The sequence below is a fragment of the Desmodus rotundus genome, chromosome 8 (assembly GCF_022682495.2).
Source record: "Desmodus rotundus isolate HL8 chromosome 8, HLdesRot8A.1, whole genome shotgun sequence".
In the NCBI taxonomy this organism is placed as follows: Eukaryota; Metazoa; Chordata; class Mammalia; order Chiroptera; family Phyllostomidae; genus Desmodus; species Desmodus rotundus.
Window position 1 is genome coordinate 133,048,288 of NC_071394.1, and position 15,910 is coordinate 133,064,197.

Consider the following 15,910-nt stretch of genomic DNA (forward strand, 5'->3'; position numbering starts at 1 on the left):
TAGAAGCAAAGAGGTGCCCTGCCAGGGGAGGAAGTGGAGGAACATTAAGCTGCGGTGGTGGTTGGGGAATTCCTGGGAGGAAATCAACAGGGAAGTACTGGGGTCATAGGTCAAGGTCGGCAAGCTGCTTCTTGAAGGGTTAAGTTGTAAGTATTTTCAGCTGTGAGAGCATACGGTTTCTGCTGTGGCTGTGTTCCAATAAATCTTTATTTATAAAGAACAGATGATGAGCCAGATGCATGGAACATAGCATTTTTTAAAGATTTTATTTATTTTTAGACAGAGGGAAAGGGTGGGAGAAAGAGAGGGAGAGAAACATCAATGTGTGGTTTCCTCTTGTGCGCCCCCCACTGGGGACCTGGCCTGCAACCCAAGCATGTGCCTGGACTGGGAATTGAACCAGCAACCTTCTGATTTGCAGGCCAGCACTCAATCCACTGAGCAACACCAGCCAGGGGTAGAAGCATTTTCTGAAATGTGAAATCCAAGTTTAACTGGATTTAGCTGTGCACTTAGGCCCCACAGACCCTGTCCCAGGTGACAAGCTGTGCCCCCTGTGGTCAGACCCAGAGTCCACATGCTCCGTCCCCACGGGAGGCCGGCTGCCTGGGGGAGCCCCACTGGCTGTCACTTGTAAGGGAGTCCTTTCGGGGAATGTCCAGAGATGGATGGTAAATCCTTGATTTTAACGGGCTAACCCCGCAAATCCCATGGTTGGCCAAAAAGATCGTTTAGTTTTTTCCGCACGGCGGCTCTAGCAGCCCTTAGTTGCCTTTAATTTCATTCGAAACAGTTTTGTTAGACTGTATTGTGACAGCTGTCCCATCAGCTGTGCATTTAAAAAACATCAAAATTAGTGAATTTTTGTGCAGCTATTTTCATATTGAAGATGGAAGAAATAGGCAACATCTTTGGCATATTATGCTTTATTACTCCCGGGAAGGTAAAAACTCAACTGAAATGCAAAGAAAGGTGTGTGCGGTGTGTGGAGAAGGTGCTGGGACGGATCGAATGTGTCAGAAGTGGTTTGTGAAGCTCCGTGCTGGAGATTCCTCGCTGGGCCGTGCTCCACGGCCGGGTAGACCAGGTGAAGTTATCAGCGATCAAATCAAGACGTTAACTGAGAACAATCCACGTTCTGCCAGGTGGGAGAGAGTCGACATACTCAAAATATCCACATCAATAGAGTTATTGGTGAAAAGGAAAAACGTGCCTTTTATTTTACGGAAAAAAGTGAGTGGACTTTTTGGCCGACCCAGTAACTGTACCAAGGGGAGGGCACGGCCCATTCTTGCTTGTCACCCATAACGGAGAACAGCGCCACCCACCACGCATCAGCGTGTCAGCGCCGCCCTTGGAAAGACCCGGCATCCGTAGCCAGCCGTGTGCCATTTATGGACTTCTTGTGACTCAGCCTTCCCCCAGCATGTCTGCGATGAGGCTGGCGCGGTGGGAGACCCGGGGGTCAGTGAGGGCTGCTTCCCGGATGTCAGTCACCGCGCGTCTGACCTCAGGGAGCACGCGATCGCTCTGTCTTAGGTGGAGCGCAGGGCAGTTCCCTCCTCATGGGCTGGGGCGAGTTCTGAGCTCACCTGGAAACGAAGGGCATCGCCCGCGCCCTCTGCTCCCAGGGGAGTGCGCCCCGCTGCACGAGGTGCTGTTGCTGGCGCTGTCTCCGGCCCTGAGACAGAGAACGCGGTGGGTCACCCGGCAGAGCAGACTGTCCTGCTGCGCTGTTACACCACCACGCGGGGTCGGGCGGCACCTGAGCAGGCTGGACAAGCCAAGGGGCCCTTTCGAGTCCCAGCACGGGCCGCCTGAACGCACCCCGGGCCTCGGCCGGGGAGGGCCCCTTGGGTGGCCGGGCTTAGGAAGCTGGTCGCCTAGACCTTCCCAGTGGCCACTCTCCCACCTTCCGGAAACAGTGTCTCAATTCCCCTCTGGCGGACGACCCCTCCCCTGTGAGCGCAGGCTTGGCGTCTCTAAGGGGCTCGGCCGTGTGACCCAAAATGGGCTGAGCCGTCTCTTCTAGGAATTTGGGCATTGGGCAGAGTGGCACTGAAATTGGGAACAGCTGATTTATCCCCACCACAGCACCCCGGAAACACTTTCCCTAGTCCCCGTGCCTGCACCCTGAGAGGCCTGGTCCGTGTTCCCGCCTGGGCTTGGTGACTCAGCACGTGGCTGGACCTGCGCCATCCTTTCTGTTCGCTGGAGTCGGCCGGGGTTGCTTGCGGGGAACCCAACCTGCATGGCCCACGGCAGCCGTGTGAGTGCAGGGCCCCCAGGGCACTTTATGTACAGTCTCCAGCCCCCGGGACTCTGCTACCCCAGGGCCCGAGTGCTCAGATCTCGGAGCTGAGAGACCCAAGGACTTTCCAAGGCCTGCAGTTAGGAGCCAGGCCTCCTAACGCTCCCGCCACCTCGCAGAGGGGGCGACAGGCTTCCCCAGTTGGTTCACACAGTCGGGCAACTGAGGCAAAATGCTACTTCAGAGACCCTTTCGATCGATTCACCAACGATTATTTATTGCAAGGCACTGTGCTAGGCGCTGCGGAGTGTACATGGAAGACAGACCGACGTCCCTGCCCCCAAGGAGCTTACAGTCTAGTGGGGAGACAAGGCGACACTCAGGACAGGGGAGTCGCGATACAGGCGTTGAGGGAGAAGGCGAGGCAACGTTACCGGAGCTTCCCCGAGGTCGCACCTGAATCTGTTCGCCGTGCGTGGGACCGAAGGGCTGGCAGCTGGTTCAGAGGGGGCACGGCACCAAGGGCCGGGTGTGGGGAGGCTGCACGGCCGAGGACCCTTGGGATTTGGGGGGCTTGGGAGGATTATTGCAGGAAGGGGCAGCTGTGCGACCCAAAGGCACAGAGGTGGGGCCGGAAGCAAGCAGGTTTCGGGGGCCAGGGAGGGCTCCACGTGGCTGGGGACGAGGCTCACTTGCTAATCGATTTAAAAGGGCCTTATGTGCTCACGCTTAGACTTTATCCTTTTCACAACGGGGGTGGGGGAACCTTCAGACGGCAGGTACCCTTAGACCAGACCTCCGAGACACCGAGCTCCGAAGGGGAGGATTCAAGGTCGATCTTCAGGACATTCAGTCATGGATCTGACACGGTGTCTGCAGGGTCGTCTCGGGGCGGGGACAGCTCGGGGCCATCGGGCTTTGGGTCCAGGCCAGAGGCGTGGGAGCCCCTCTTGGGTCTCACCATCTCACACTGTCACTAGCACGAGGGTGAGCTAACTGGCCCCTTGGCCGGCAGGCGGGAAGAACGCTCCCAAAAGACACGAATCTTTACAAATGACAGAATATTTATTAACAATACCTTTAGAAAAAGATTACATATGCTCGCTAGACCACTGGTGAGTGCCACGGGCACTGGGGTGGGGGCTGCCCGGGGTGCCCTTGTCTCCACCACTTTGTTATTGTGTGGTGTGTGTGTGTGTGTGTGTCTGTGTGTGAGTGAGAGGGACAGGTTTTAAATGTGTTGTTTTAGCAGAGAAGCAACTGTATCAAACTGAGGACAGATCGCAGTTTGAAACACTGGCGACATTTTTCCTGTCACCGCCCTGGTTTTTGTACGGTTGGGGTCCCGATTATGAGTTCATAGGTCAAACAGAGCTCTAAGGTGGAAAAGTTAACGTGGGCTGTCTGAAGGAAAAGTGACAAGTCACAGGCAAACTGAGCTCTGAGAAAGCAGAAGGGTGGCCGCGTGTCCACGTGTGGAGATTTGTGTGGAAAACGTCGTGGCCTTTTTGGTCCGCTGGTGCCACCTGCCAAACCTCCCCCACCGTAACAAACGGCACGTCAGTACGAATGCGGCTCTGCCGATGCTCTCGCTTTCCAACACGTGATTCTGCAGACTCAGGGGGTAAAGTTTACAGAGCTTCTAGGCTACTGACTGCGAAACCGGAGATGCACTGAGACACCGCACAGCTGTACCGAAGACCCCTTTCAGAGTCGCGGGACAAGTTCCCGGCAGCAACCACTCGCTGAAAGAGGGGCAATCTGCCCCACTCCAGCTGTACTTTGGACTCCAAAGAAGGGCTCTGTTATTCAAGGGATACACATATTCTGTGTAAGAAATCCTGGAAAGAAATCCTGAGCCCGTGAACAGAGAATCACCTTTGCCTTAAACTGAACATTCAAACAGATACATTTAAAGAGACTAAAGTAGCCTTTCAGCCCCTGAAAGACTCAGGTGACTAGAGTGACTTCCCGGCTAAGTCACCACAGGCGTGGGACTTCGGGGTGATGCCTAAGCCAGCGCTACTGTGAAGACGAGGCTGCCTCGGCGGGGCGGAGGGGGAGGCTCGCTGTACCCCGTGCTACCTTCCGGCAGAGAGCGCTGCCCGGCTACCTCTCGGGCGCTGGTTTGGGTTTGGGACTCGTCGCCATTCCTGAAACCACCTCAAGTTGTGCTGCACGACACGGTCCACACCCGGGCTGGGGAACGCAGTGTCCGCGTCGGAGGACCGGCCGACGCGGGGCCCTCCGAAGCGTCACTTACAGCCCGCAAGCAGCCTGGACTGCGAACAGGCCCCGGCCGCCCGCCCTCCCTCCGTGGAAAACGGGACGAGGGGTCTGCAGTGTCGTCATCAAGATGAGTTTCGAACTCTGTCTCTAAAGGAAACTTTCTCAAACCATAATCGTGTGACTGGTGCCCATTGCATTTTACAGCAGAGGAAAAAAATCAATATCTACATTTTATGTTAACTTTAAAAAATTCTATAAAACACTAAGTATATAATAAAAATATGCATATAAGGACATATGTAAACCGCTTTGGTAACATCGTATCACAGATGTCTTCAGTGCACTGCTGCGTTTCCAGAGAAACCGTGGACAAAGCTCCGTTCGCTTTGAGGAAGTTCTGTAGATGCCGTTCCTAAAGAAGCAAAGAACATTTTCCCAGTAATAAGATGTACTCAACAACAACATCACTTAGCACTGGCCGTTTCCAAAGCCGCGAGCTCAGTGTGGCTGTGTCGCGGCCGGCGCTGCCGCAGCGTCCGTCTGTCATAAGCTGGACCTGGCCGTGAGCGACAGCATGATGGTGCTGAGGGCAGACAGCGCGCAGGCGTTGGAGGTGGAGGGCCCCGCGCCGCGGGCGTAGGCGTCTGCGGAGAGAGAAGGCGGTCACTCAACAGCGCCACGCCCTGGCGGCCGCGGGAAGCGAGGTCAAGGGGCTTCGGAACAGGGCAGCTGGAGGGAACTGGAGGGGACTGGTGGGTCCTGCTGGGAAGGACCGCTGCGTGATGGCATGAACACCAGCCCTGCGGCCGTCTAGCTAGGGCTTCGTGGGTGCTTCGCTGTGGCTTTGCTCTGACTAGGCCCTTCCTGCACCTGGACAATAATAGCCTGAGGGACTTTTCGCAGAGGGGACGGAACCCAGGACTCCGGGGGGAGGGCCATCTCCCCACTGACAGCCTTGAACTTCCACCTCCAGCCTTTGTGAACCTCTTCTCACATGCAAAGGCCACGGAAAAACCACATGTATGTTTCTAGAAGCCAGCACTGCTGTCTGCTTCCAGAACTTTCCAGTCACCCCAAATGGAACCCAGTGTCCATGGGGCCACAACGTCTACCACTGGCCGGCCCCTGCCAGCCAGGAATCTGTCTCAGAATTTGTCTATTCCATTTTTTTTTAGATAAATGGAATCACTCATCAGTAACAGAAACTATGCTTTTGGCTGAGACATTTGCAAACACAGCATTTGAAAAATGGGAATGAATGCATTTGCTCGAAAATGCACACAGGGCGGGGCATAAACAGGCTGATAGGTGTTCTTACGGAAATACCGCAACAGTGGCAAGTAACAAACAACACAAGAATCGACTGTGTGTGGCGTGCTCACAACTGAAACCCACTTTTGGCCCCCTGTATTCGCATAGGCTGCTCCACATGAACAAAAACGATCTTGGCTGTACACACATGTGCATTTATGTTCACATGTTACATGGACCCCTCCTAATTAAGAACGTCAAGCTTCAGTGTTTGCAGCCAGAGATGCCGAGTCACATTGCGTCACTAGGGCGCCTGTCAAGCCCCCCGCTTGTCCCTCCTGACAAAGTCACACTCTCAGCCTTCTGGGCTGCGCTCTGGGGAGCCTGCAGAGCGACCACACGGCCCTGCCCGCGTCGCTGATCCGGGGCTGCTGTGGCCTGGCTCTCTGATGGGTCACAGATCACACCAGTCACCACTGGTCAAGCTGCCTCTTGCAGGAAACCGCCTGTGACAGGCAGATGTCCGCAGCAACGGCGGGGGACGGCATGGTCTGCTTTTGCTGCGCGTCTCTCTCTGTGTCTGGCCGAGTCCGCGGCAGCCTGGACTCACTGCACAGCTCCTGGGAGAGGCGGGCAGGGAGGAGGGGACACGTTCTTACTTGTCATCTTTGGGATTCGGATCTGCGCACTGGTGCTGCCGTCGCCCCCGTCGCTGAAGGGCTTGATCTCCACGATGTAGTCCTCATCCAGTGGCAGAGCAAGCTCCACCGACGTCCCGTTCGTCTCTATGACGGACGTGCCGCTGTGTCTGCTCCACCTGTACAGGACCTACCCACACGGGGGGGGGGGGGGGACAAGCGTCACCTGCTGTCCTCACCGAGCCCCGGCGGAGCACTCTGCCGTGTTCCCCGCTGGGCCCAGGCGCTGTGTGCGGATGCGGGGGCTGTCGGGCCACCCACACACACCAGGAAGGTGCAGGTGTAGAGGGCCTGGCTGTGGCCACCTTCCCCTTTCCTCAGGTTTGGGGAGGCCACAGGGAGGGGCTGGGCCCCGAGGCTGCCACGTGCTGTGAGGCCTCGCCACCTCCGGGAGGCCCAGGGAGCACCCTCGGAAAAGCCAGCCCCTCTTTGAGGGTGTCCGGAGCTCACTGACTCCTGAGGGGCTCTGGCATCAGAACAGACCTGGCTGCTATGTGACCGTGGTCAACCTAATGTTATGGCTCTGGGCCTCGTTTCCCTCATCTATGACGGGAGACAGTAGCAGCCACCTCTTGGGGCGTTTTCAGGGTACACGGAAGGGCTGCAATGAGGGCCTGGCTCAAGGGCCATGTGGAAAGCGGTCCCAGGACGGCGCAGTGTGGACAGCAGATGGAAACGTGCCCAGGAGAGGTGGCGGTGCAGAGCAGGGGACGAGCACCAGCACCGCCAGCACCAGGACGCCTCTGGGGCGGGTCTCAGAAAGGCCAGGGCTGCCCCCCTTCCTCCCCTGGGGCCCCTTTAGGAGCTCTGTAGAGGGAGGGACGTCAGGCGGCAGGCCCTGTCATTCAGGAGTGTCTGTAGCTTGCAACCGCCCTCTCTGGGGTCCTGGCTCCCTTCCTGGCAGCCCCCCTCCCCCGCCCCAGGTGTGAGTCTGGGTGGGTGGCCCCCCTGCTGAGTCAGCACAGGGACAGAGTGGAACCTGCAACCACCGCCCCCACCCCGAAAATGGCGCCAGCCCCTGTGGCTCCATCTGCCCGTGGGGCCCTGCAGTCAGGCCTCTGCTGGCCGCTCGCTACCACTTACTCTGTAGTGGGAGACCGTTCCCACCACACCTGAACATTGTGACTTTAAGTTCTTCTCTTTCAAAACATTTCAAAAATCAACATTTTGAAATTTCAAATTTCAAGATTTGGTTTTTATAATTTTTCTTTTATAATGAAGAATATGGGGCAGCTCATTAAAGGTACCTTCAATTTCCTTCTGTTTTTAAAGATTTTATTTATTTATTTTTAGAGAGTGGGGAGGAAGGGAGAAAAACAAACATGTACAGGAGAAACATTGATTGGTTGCCTCTCACACACCCCCGATTGGGGACCTGGCCCACAACCCAGGCATGTGCCCTGAGTGGGGATTGAACCGGCGACCTTCCGGTTGGCGGGCTGGTGCTCAGTCCACTCGGCCACCCCAGAAGGATGAACATAAAACTGTGGGCCACTGAAGGCCTCGTCAACACGGCCCCGGGACTACGGTTTCTCAGAAGCCTCGTTTTAGTCATTCCCCTAACATTCCAGGACCAGCAAGAAGTCACAGGGCCGTACGACTTAATTGTCCCCACTCTGTCCCTTCCTAACATCTCACTCAGTGGCCATCTGACTCTCTCCAGAACAGAGAGCCCCATCTCCCTCTGAACTCTGACCAGTTTTGGAAGAGCTCTGCTCCTGCACAGCACAGCAAACTGACACTCACCCCCATGTAGCTCCCCCGCCATCGGCCACAGTCTCACTCCTCGGAAGCTGGAGGGCTGATTCTGATCTGCTGACAGCCCTTCAGGTACCCCAGTGGCCGTCGCGCCTCTGTGGGTCTTTCATCCTCCAGATGGACATCCTCAGCCCCATCTTTGGGGTCGGCCCCCAGGTGAAAGCCTTCCCCGTGTGCTGTGGCCACCAACATGGCCCCGACAGCCCCCCTTGTGCCCACACAGGCCACTGCACCCTGGGGAAGAGCCTGGTTCCCGCCCTCAGAGCCTGACCCAGCAGCCCGTGCGGGGGCCCTGGAAGGACATGGGGAGAGGCAGGGTGGGGGCGAGGTGTGCTGACCGCCTGGCCCAGAGCCTGAGGTCACCCTGCCGTGGAATACTGTCCACTCTGGCCCTGCCCCCATTGCTGGGTCACAAAAAAAGGTAAGTTTTCGCGTGTGCCCCGCATTTTAGGGTGGCATCTCGGGCAGCAATTAGATACCTGAGAACTCTTTTTAATTGTGATGTCCGGGCCCCATGCATTTTCTTTTCTAGCTCTTTAAAGTCAGGCTAACATTATGGGATTGGGCAAAGGAGTTTTCTGAAAACACATCCCTGCTTCTTTTTCTACACGTCTGTCTCCCTAACTTAGGGGCGTGAATGGCAACGACTCACCATTGGCAGCACTGAGAAGCTACAACTGTGGATGCAGAAAAACATGCCACCAAGATAAAAAGGAAACCTAGCTGAGAGCAGATACATTAACGGTTCCTCCCGATATTCCGCAGACCCGACCTCAGGGCCGCTAGCCATTCCTGACCAGCTCGTCCTGTGCCCCGTTTAGGTGGTTCCCCAAATCCTGGCCAGTGGTCCTGGAGCGTCAACCAAACTCAGACCAAACACCACGGAGCAGAGGTTCCTGAAGGGCTTGGAAGTCCCTGGTCATCGGGGACGGTGGGATGCCAGTCCCTGTGCTTCCTGGGAGGGGACTGTCCCTGCTAACGGCCCTGGCCACACAAAAATGACCCACCTTGTAGCCTTTCACCTCTGACTCGTTTTCCAGCGCCTTCACTCGGTCCCAATTCAGGATGATTTTGGAGTCCGATGAATTCCATATGATGTTCCCGGGGGGCTGACTGGGTGCTGTAAAAAATTAAGACGTGCGAAGTCACAGGTTGTTAGGTTTCAGTGGGTCCCGAGGCCTGTCTCCTCACTGGAGGTGGAGTGCGGAGGCAATTTAACAGGCTATTGCACTAATGTGAGCCTTCTACACCCCGACGCCCCACACAGGCCGGCGTGCGGTAGATGGAGAATGACTCAGTCGGCCGCCTAGCGTTTAAAGCTAAAAGACGGGCCCTTCTCGGTGTGGAGGAAGACACTGATCCTTCCGTCCTCGAGCAGTGAACTCTGCACGGTATTCGGAGAGGCTCTGTTAAAGAGCTAAGGAAATTTGAATCCGCGTAATGATACAATGAGCATGCAAATGGCCATCGGGAGGTGGGGCTGGGGAAGGACTTGGGGTGCACTGGCCGAACGCCCTCCGTGTGGCTGAGCAAGGCTGTGCTTACGGGGCTTCCTGGTGGTCACGTTGACGGCAGCGCTGGACGGGCCGGCCCCGGCCGTGTTGTAGGCCTTGACGGCTACGTGGTACAGCGCGCTGCCTTGTAAGTTGGTGATTTTTGTCGATGTCTGGTTTCCGAATGTCCGTATTTTCCTAGCATTTTCCTCCTTGTCTTCGTGTCTCCAGTATTTAACCTGTGGAAATAAAACGGAAGACCCTGGAAATCACGTCCCCCAGGATATCTCCACTGTCATCGGGCAAGATGCTTTCTCATAGAGACCCTGGCGACGGATGCGCAGGCGGAGCTCCAGAGCCCAGCGCCGTGCGAGCTCCGAGCGGACTCCCACGGTGGGCAGGGCCCCTGGCGCGCGTGCATGCGCAGTGACGAGGTGGACTGGGGCCACCGCACTGGCCCTTCTCCCCTTTTCTCCACCTCTGTTCAGCCCACGAGACTCTGGGGACCTCCGAAGTCCACCGTCACCTGCCGAGCATCTTACTCCTGTAAATGCTCAGACCCACGTACTTTCTGGAACGCATCTCCGAGCGCAGCCCTGAAAGCGAGTCCCACAGCGGGCTGCCCTCTGCTCCCGTGACTGCTCCCGTGACTGCTCCACCAACACCCGGCCCCTAGAGCCAAGGCCTCTGCACACGAGCGTGATTCGGCTCGCTGCAGCCTGGGACTCTTTTCCAGGGCCGAGCCCAGGTCCCTTGCTGACCTCATAGCCTTGTATCCGTCCTCTATTCTTCTCCGTGGGGGAGGCCCAGAACACCTCGATGTCGGTCGCAGACAGACTTCTGGCAAAGAGGTTGGCCGGTGGTTTGGTGGGTTCTGCAGGGGAGGATGGAAAAGGGTGTTACTCAGTCAGCTGCTTCTGGACAGGCTTCTAGACACCCAGACAGGGGCAGAGAACCACGGTTACAGAGCCGCCCCTTGTGTGGGTAACCCACACCCCGATTCCACGGAAGGAGGAGCCATGGACGACTGCTGGGACGGCCGGGGGCAGGGGCAGCAATGCAGACCCTTGTCCAAGGCCCCGGGGGTGCGTGGGGGGAGCGGAGGCCAGTCACCGGGACTGCTCAAGTTTCACTTAACACGTGTCCTTAATTATCATCTGTCACAGGCCTGTGCCCCTGGGTTATGACTGGGACAGGGACCAGGCACAGGACAGTCGACTGGCGTAACTGCGACTCCAGGGGGCCGGGGACAGTTGAGACCCGCACAGCGGACTGTGTGCCTGGACGTGTCCCCTGCTTGTCTTGGGCCACAACTGCCTTGGCGGCACATAGGCGTCTCGACCGCTTCCTGACTCTCGGTTGTTTGTACCAGGTTTTACAAAATTTGTACCATTTCTGTATGTTAACATATTCCTTTCAGTGTCCTTTTTTTAATAGAATTTTTTAAAGGGCTTTATTTATTTATTTTAGAGAGTGGAAGGAAGGGAGAAGGAGAGGCAGAGAAACAGCAATGTGTGGTTGCCTCTCATGTGCCCCTTGTTGGGGACCTGGCCCGCAACCCAGGCGTGTGCCCTGACTGGGAATCGAACCAGCGACCCTTTGGTTCGCAGGCCCCCACTCAATCCACTGAGCCACAGCAGCCAGGGTCAATGTCCTTTCTTAAGGAAAAACCTAACCATGTCGTGAGCAATAACATTCATGAAATCAGGATTTGGATTTCACAGCTGTGTGTTTTCCTCGTGCAGTTCCCGTGCACGCGGAGATATTAAATGTTTTAAAGTCCACCTGGCACGTTTACAATCCACCAGGGGGCGCCCTCTGGGAGGACGCTGGACAGGGAACCCTCTGAGGCTTGGTCTCTCTGTAACAGTAAATGACTGCATTAGGGGCTCACTGATCCAGCACTTGTGAAGGGTCTGTGTCACACATGGTGAGACACTGGTGACACGACGTGAGGGATAAACAGTGGGCCCTCCAGAGACACACCTCAGTGAAGATGTAAAACTGAAATTCAAATCTGTAACACGTGGCGACGAGCATTGCTGTAGAGGACGCTGGGGAGGTGGCAGGCTGCCACCTGGGGACCGAGAGGAGGCCTTGGTCCCTCACGCTGAGACCTGGAGGGCGCGTGTGAAGTCCCAAGGTGGGCAAGACCGGGGACGGTCAGAGGAGGGAAGCCTGCACATGGGCTTGAGCTTGTGTGGATAACCGCAGTCCTGGGAGACGGCTGGAGCGCGGGGCACGCAGGGCAGCTGGGCCGGGGAGCCCGCCGCACCTCCACCCGCTGTAAACCAGACTCAGCTGCCAGACATCCTCCTGCGGGGTCATTGTGGACATGCCCTTTGTAACGGGGGGGCACACTCCTGTGGCGACGAAGACCGTGTGAAGGGCACTGGGACAGCAGGGACCGTGCGTGGGGACTCTGGGGACAGGGATGAAGGCGACCACACTGTGTCACAACTCATCCTTAATAACACAGAATAAGGGGTCCATGCCACGTGCTTTATAAAGATAAAATGGCGAGCGCAATGCAAATTATATCCTGACAGACCGCTAACGGGGTAGCAGAGGCTACGGTTCTTCTGAAGGGGAGCCGACGTGTCCACCGGCAGGAAGACTGCCTACGGAACCCACCGCTTCGGCCCTTAGCGATGGCGCTCACAGCGGGCGGCCCTTGGTGTTCACCCACAGGAGACCTGCTGTCCTGCGTGGAGCCTGGTGTTGCACAACCAGCCACGGTTTCTACGTCGCCCTTTTTTCAGATCAGGAGGTGCCTCTCGCTGAAGGGCGCGGCGCCCAGCGGCCTGCGTGTCCCGAAACCCCCGCCCCGGCAGTGGGAGCCGCACCTTCCTCCGCCGAGTACACCACCGTGATGGGGCTGAAGGGGCCCTCGCCCTTGTTGTTGTACGTGCCCACGCGGACCTCGAAGGGGGAGAAGGGGCGCACGCTCTCGTTCCGGAAGACGTATCTGCAGGCGTCGGCTGAGGCCAGCACCGTCAGCATCCAGGTCCCGGAGCCGTAGGGCCGGAAGGCCACCACGTAACCGAAGCCTCGCCCATTCTGCAGCTCCTCGGGCACCGTCTGCGAACAGAGGGGGCAGTCAGAGAGGCTTCCAGAACCCCAGCATTGCACTCAAATGCTAGGATGGTTTTATGCGGCCGACCTGACACTCCCGCTTGGCTCATTCTGGGCTGTTCCAGACTCTTAAACCCGGGGCGCCCTTGGTCTCCCTCAGACGCTCAGGAGGCGTGGGGCAGGGTTACAGAACCTCAACGAGCGTCTGCGGTGGGCAGCGTGGCCCAGGCCCTGTCCTGATACGGCGGAAACTACTGTGAAGGTCGTCAGCTGGGGGCTGGTGGAGACCTCTCCGCTCCCAGTCGGAGGGGGCACTGGAGGCGGAGCGACTCTCGCAGCTGGGGCCTGGGCTGAGGCTGTCATCCAGAATCCTCCAAGAACATGGAGAACCCTCTGGAAAACTTCCCCCTCCTCACGACTGTTTTAGAACTTCACCCAACGATTGACAGGTGGGAGCTCTGTGAAGGGGGGTTTGCATGCAAATGGGTTTCGGCTGTTACAACACAGGGGGGTCCTTCCCAGACGCGTTTCCACGGAGGAAAACATGCAACAGCCCAGACGGGCGTGGGCTCCCCTTGGGCGGGGATCCCCTCACCTCCCAGGTGATGACCAGCTCCGACTTGCTGCCTCCGCCGCCACTGACGTTAGCTGGGGTGACCTCGGGGACTGTTCAGGGGACAAAATGGAGGTCACGTCAGGGGCAAAGGCAAACGAGGACCATGGAGGCGGCCCGGCTGAGGTGACTCACTTCAGACACACAGCCAGGTGCACACACACCTGTGTGTTTGAGATCAGAAACCATGTGGTCATGAGGCCCAAAGCACCCCTGAGAGGAAGCGACGTGACCCAAAGAAATTGCTTCTGGTCACTGGTTTCCCCTCCAACAAGGTACAGGTGTTATCGGCTGGCTGACCACCCGCTTGGCTCCGTCCCAGAGGCAGAGGGTCAGCGGCACAAGGAAGGGACTGCGGCTCTAACGCTTGGAGAGACGTTTATTAGCCATGGGGCGGTGCACAGGGGACAGCGCACACAGGCAATCACAGCGTGAGGTCCACGAGGAACCCCTCGGGCCGGACGGAGGGGCGCAGGTGTGGCGCCGGCAGCATCAGGCTGCTCCGTGGAGGGCTGGCCTAGTGGCGTCTCAAGAGGGTGGCGAGGTGGGCACTGGGGGCTGAGGGCAGTGGTGGTCAGAGGCTGACCCCTGGCTTGGGGGGCTTGACCTCTGGTCCCAGTTTTCTCTGTAAAAGTGGGGAAGTGGCACGAGCTCCCTCTTCAGGATTGTTGAGGGGAATGGATGATGTTGTGGTTTGAGGGGGAGAAGCAGGGGCGTGAGCCTCACCACCAGGCAGGTTTAGGGAGGTCTGGCCGGTAAGAAGCTGGGACTGGCCACGGCCCCTCGGTCACAGCTGTGATACACCTAGTGGGTTTTGTCCAAGAGGGGGGTCAGAGTTCCCACCTGTTTAGGGTCTCTGCTGTCCCTTCAACAAGCAAAGGGCCTCCTGTCAGCTGGGAACCCCGGAACCCACACCCGGACCCCTTTGTGTGCGAGAGAAGTTCAGGGACAAGTGACCCTGGGAGGCTTCATGCCACCTCCTGCCTGTGCTCACTGAAGCAGCAGACATGGGTTCTGACGAGGCTGCTGACCTGGGAGTAGCGGGGCGCCCCGATCTCAGCTTTGGTGCATGGTTTACACCCTAAGACTTCTGCCTGTCCTTCTCCAAAGACCCCCGCCCTTGGCCCCCGGGAAGTCCTGGGGTGGGCTCTGTGGGACATGTGGGGTGTGCGTGAAAAAGTGCACCCCGGTGGGGTGTCCAGCTGACAAGTGAACCAATGAAGACAGAGCTGGCACTGGAGAGACCCAAGTGCCGCCCGTGTCCCTGCACATGAGGCCCTGAGCGGAGGGGACCCAACCAGGACTGGGGCGCACTGACCGGTAAGCCGGCAGCTGCAGCCTCCTCACTGACCCTTCTGACCCTCAGGGAGGGCGGGGCGTGCTCACAGAGGCCCCGAGGATGACCGTAGGAGGGGTCATGGCCCTAAGAGACCGTCTGCAGGGGGAGCTACTCACGGGCCTCCTCGGTCCTCCGCTTCTCGGAGGGCCGGCTGGGCTCCCCCATCCCGATCGCGTTGGCTGCCACCGTGCGGAACTCGTACTCCACCCAAGGGTTTAAACCCGCCACGGTTGCCGTGAACGTCCTCCCGTCAATGACTTCGGGGACTGAAAGACATCAGGGATGAACCAGGTTGGGAGGCGGGAACATCCGCCCGCCTGCCCACCCAGACTGTGCCCAGGGCGCTGTGGGTGGGCTGCTAGTCGCCCCACGACCACTGTTCCAGTGGCTGAGCCCAGAACTCAGACGCCCGCAGGGGACGTCACCAAAGGCGCCGTCTCCATGGCTCGAAGCCAGGTGATGTGCAGGTTGTCTAGTTCTCAGAGCGTCCTACGAGGAAGACACCGGGATGGCCTCGTGTTCACAGGGGAGGAAGGCGGGCCGGTCAACCGGCAAGGGGCCCATCCGAGGCCACTCTGGGCTTGCGCGTCCATCTCCTGCAGGCCCCAGCCCACCTCAGTGGTGATGGTGGAGGCTGAACGCCGCCCCTCGCCAACCCTGCTGTCAACCAGCTGCGCTGGCTCAGCTGAAAAAGGGCTCTGTGAGCATGAAAGGGGCGGCCCGTGAGCTGCGCAGGCAGAACTGCCAGGGCCGCTGGCACAGCTTGCAGACAGGCTGCTTCCCGAAGGACGTGGCCCCAGGCCTGAGGCCACAGCCCCCAAGCTCTGCACGTGGCTTCCGGGCTCACTGAGCCTCTGCTGGAGTTTTAAACTGAATACCGTGCAGACTTCCCGTGGGACCCAGGGTGTTCAGAGGGAGACGCCCGGGCCAGAGCTGGGGCCAGCATGCTGGCCAGCAGGAAGGGCCTTGCAGGGCCGCCTGGACACAGCCCCACCCCCCAGGTGGGGCGTGGGCTCTGGAGTCAGGCAGGCCCCCCGGGTTCTAATTCTGAATCTGCGCTTAGCAGCCAAGGGACCTTGGGCGGGTGGCTCCACCGTCCTGTGCCTCGGCTTCCTCACCATAAAAGAAGGCCAATAGCAGCATCCCCTCCTGCCTATTGACAAAACCCACGACAAGCGCCCAGCAAGGCACAGGGTGCCTGAC

The 15,910-nt window shown here is 58.1% G+C and overlaps 1 protein-coding gene across 3 annotated transcripts in view; it reads right to left on the reverse strand.

The window, feature by feature from the left end:
* Window positions 1–3,007: 3,007 nt before the first annotated feature.
* The window catches only part of CNTN4 (contactin 4), a 314,773-nt gene continuing 301,870 nt past the window's right edge, over window positions 3,008–15,910 (reverse strand). For all 3 annotated transcript variants that reach the window (XM_024566039.4, XM_045199695.3, XM_045199696.3), the window contains 8 exons: window positions 14,824–14,973; window positions 13,351–13,421; window positions 12,527–12,761; window positions 10,442–10,554; window positions 9,733–9,919; window positions 9,195–9,307; window positions 6,391–6,559; window positions 3,008–5,124 (listed from right to left, as the gene is read on the reverse strand). In XM_024566039.4, coding sequence (XP_024421807.2) covers window positions 5,024–5,124; window positions 6,391–6,559; window positions 9,195–9,307; window positions 9,733–9,919; window positions 10,442–10,554; window positions 12,527–12,761; window positions 13,351–13,421; window positions 14,824–14,973 — 1,139 coding nt within the window. In that variant the 3' untranslated portion in view covers window positions 3,008–5,023. The remainder of the gene's footprint in view (window positions 5,125–6,390; window positions 6,560–9,194; window positions 9,308–9,732; window positions 9,920–10,441; window positions 10,555–12,526; window positions 12,762–13,350; window positions 13,422–14,823; window positions 14,974–15,910) is intronic.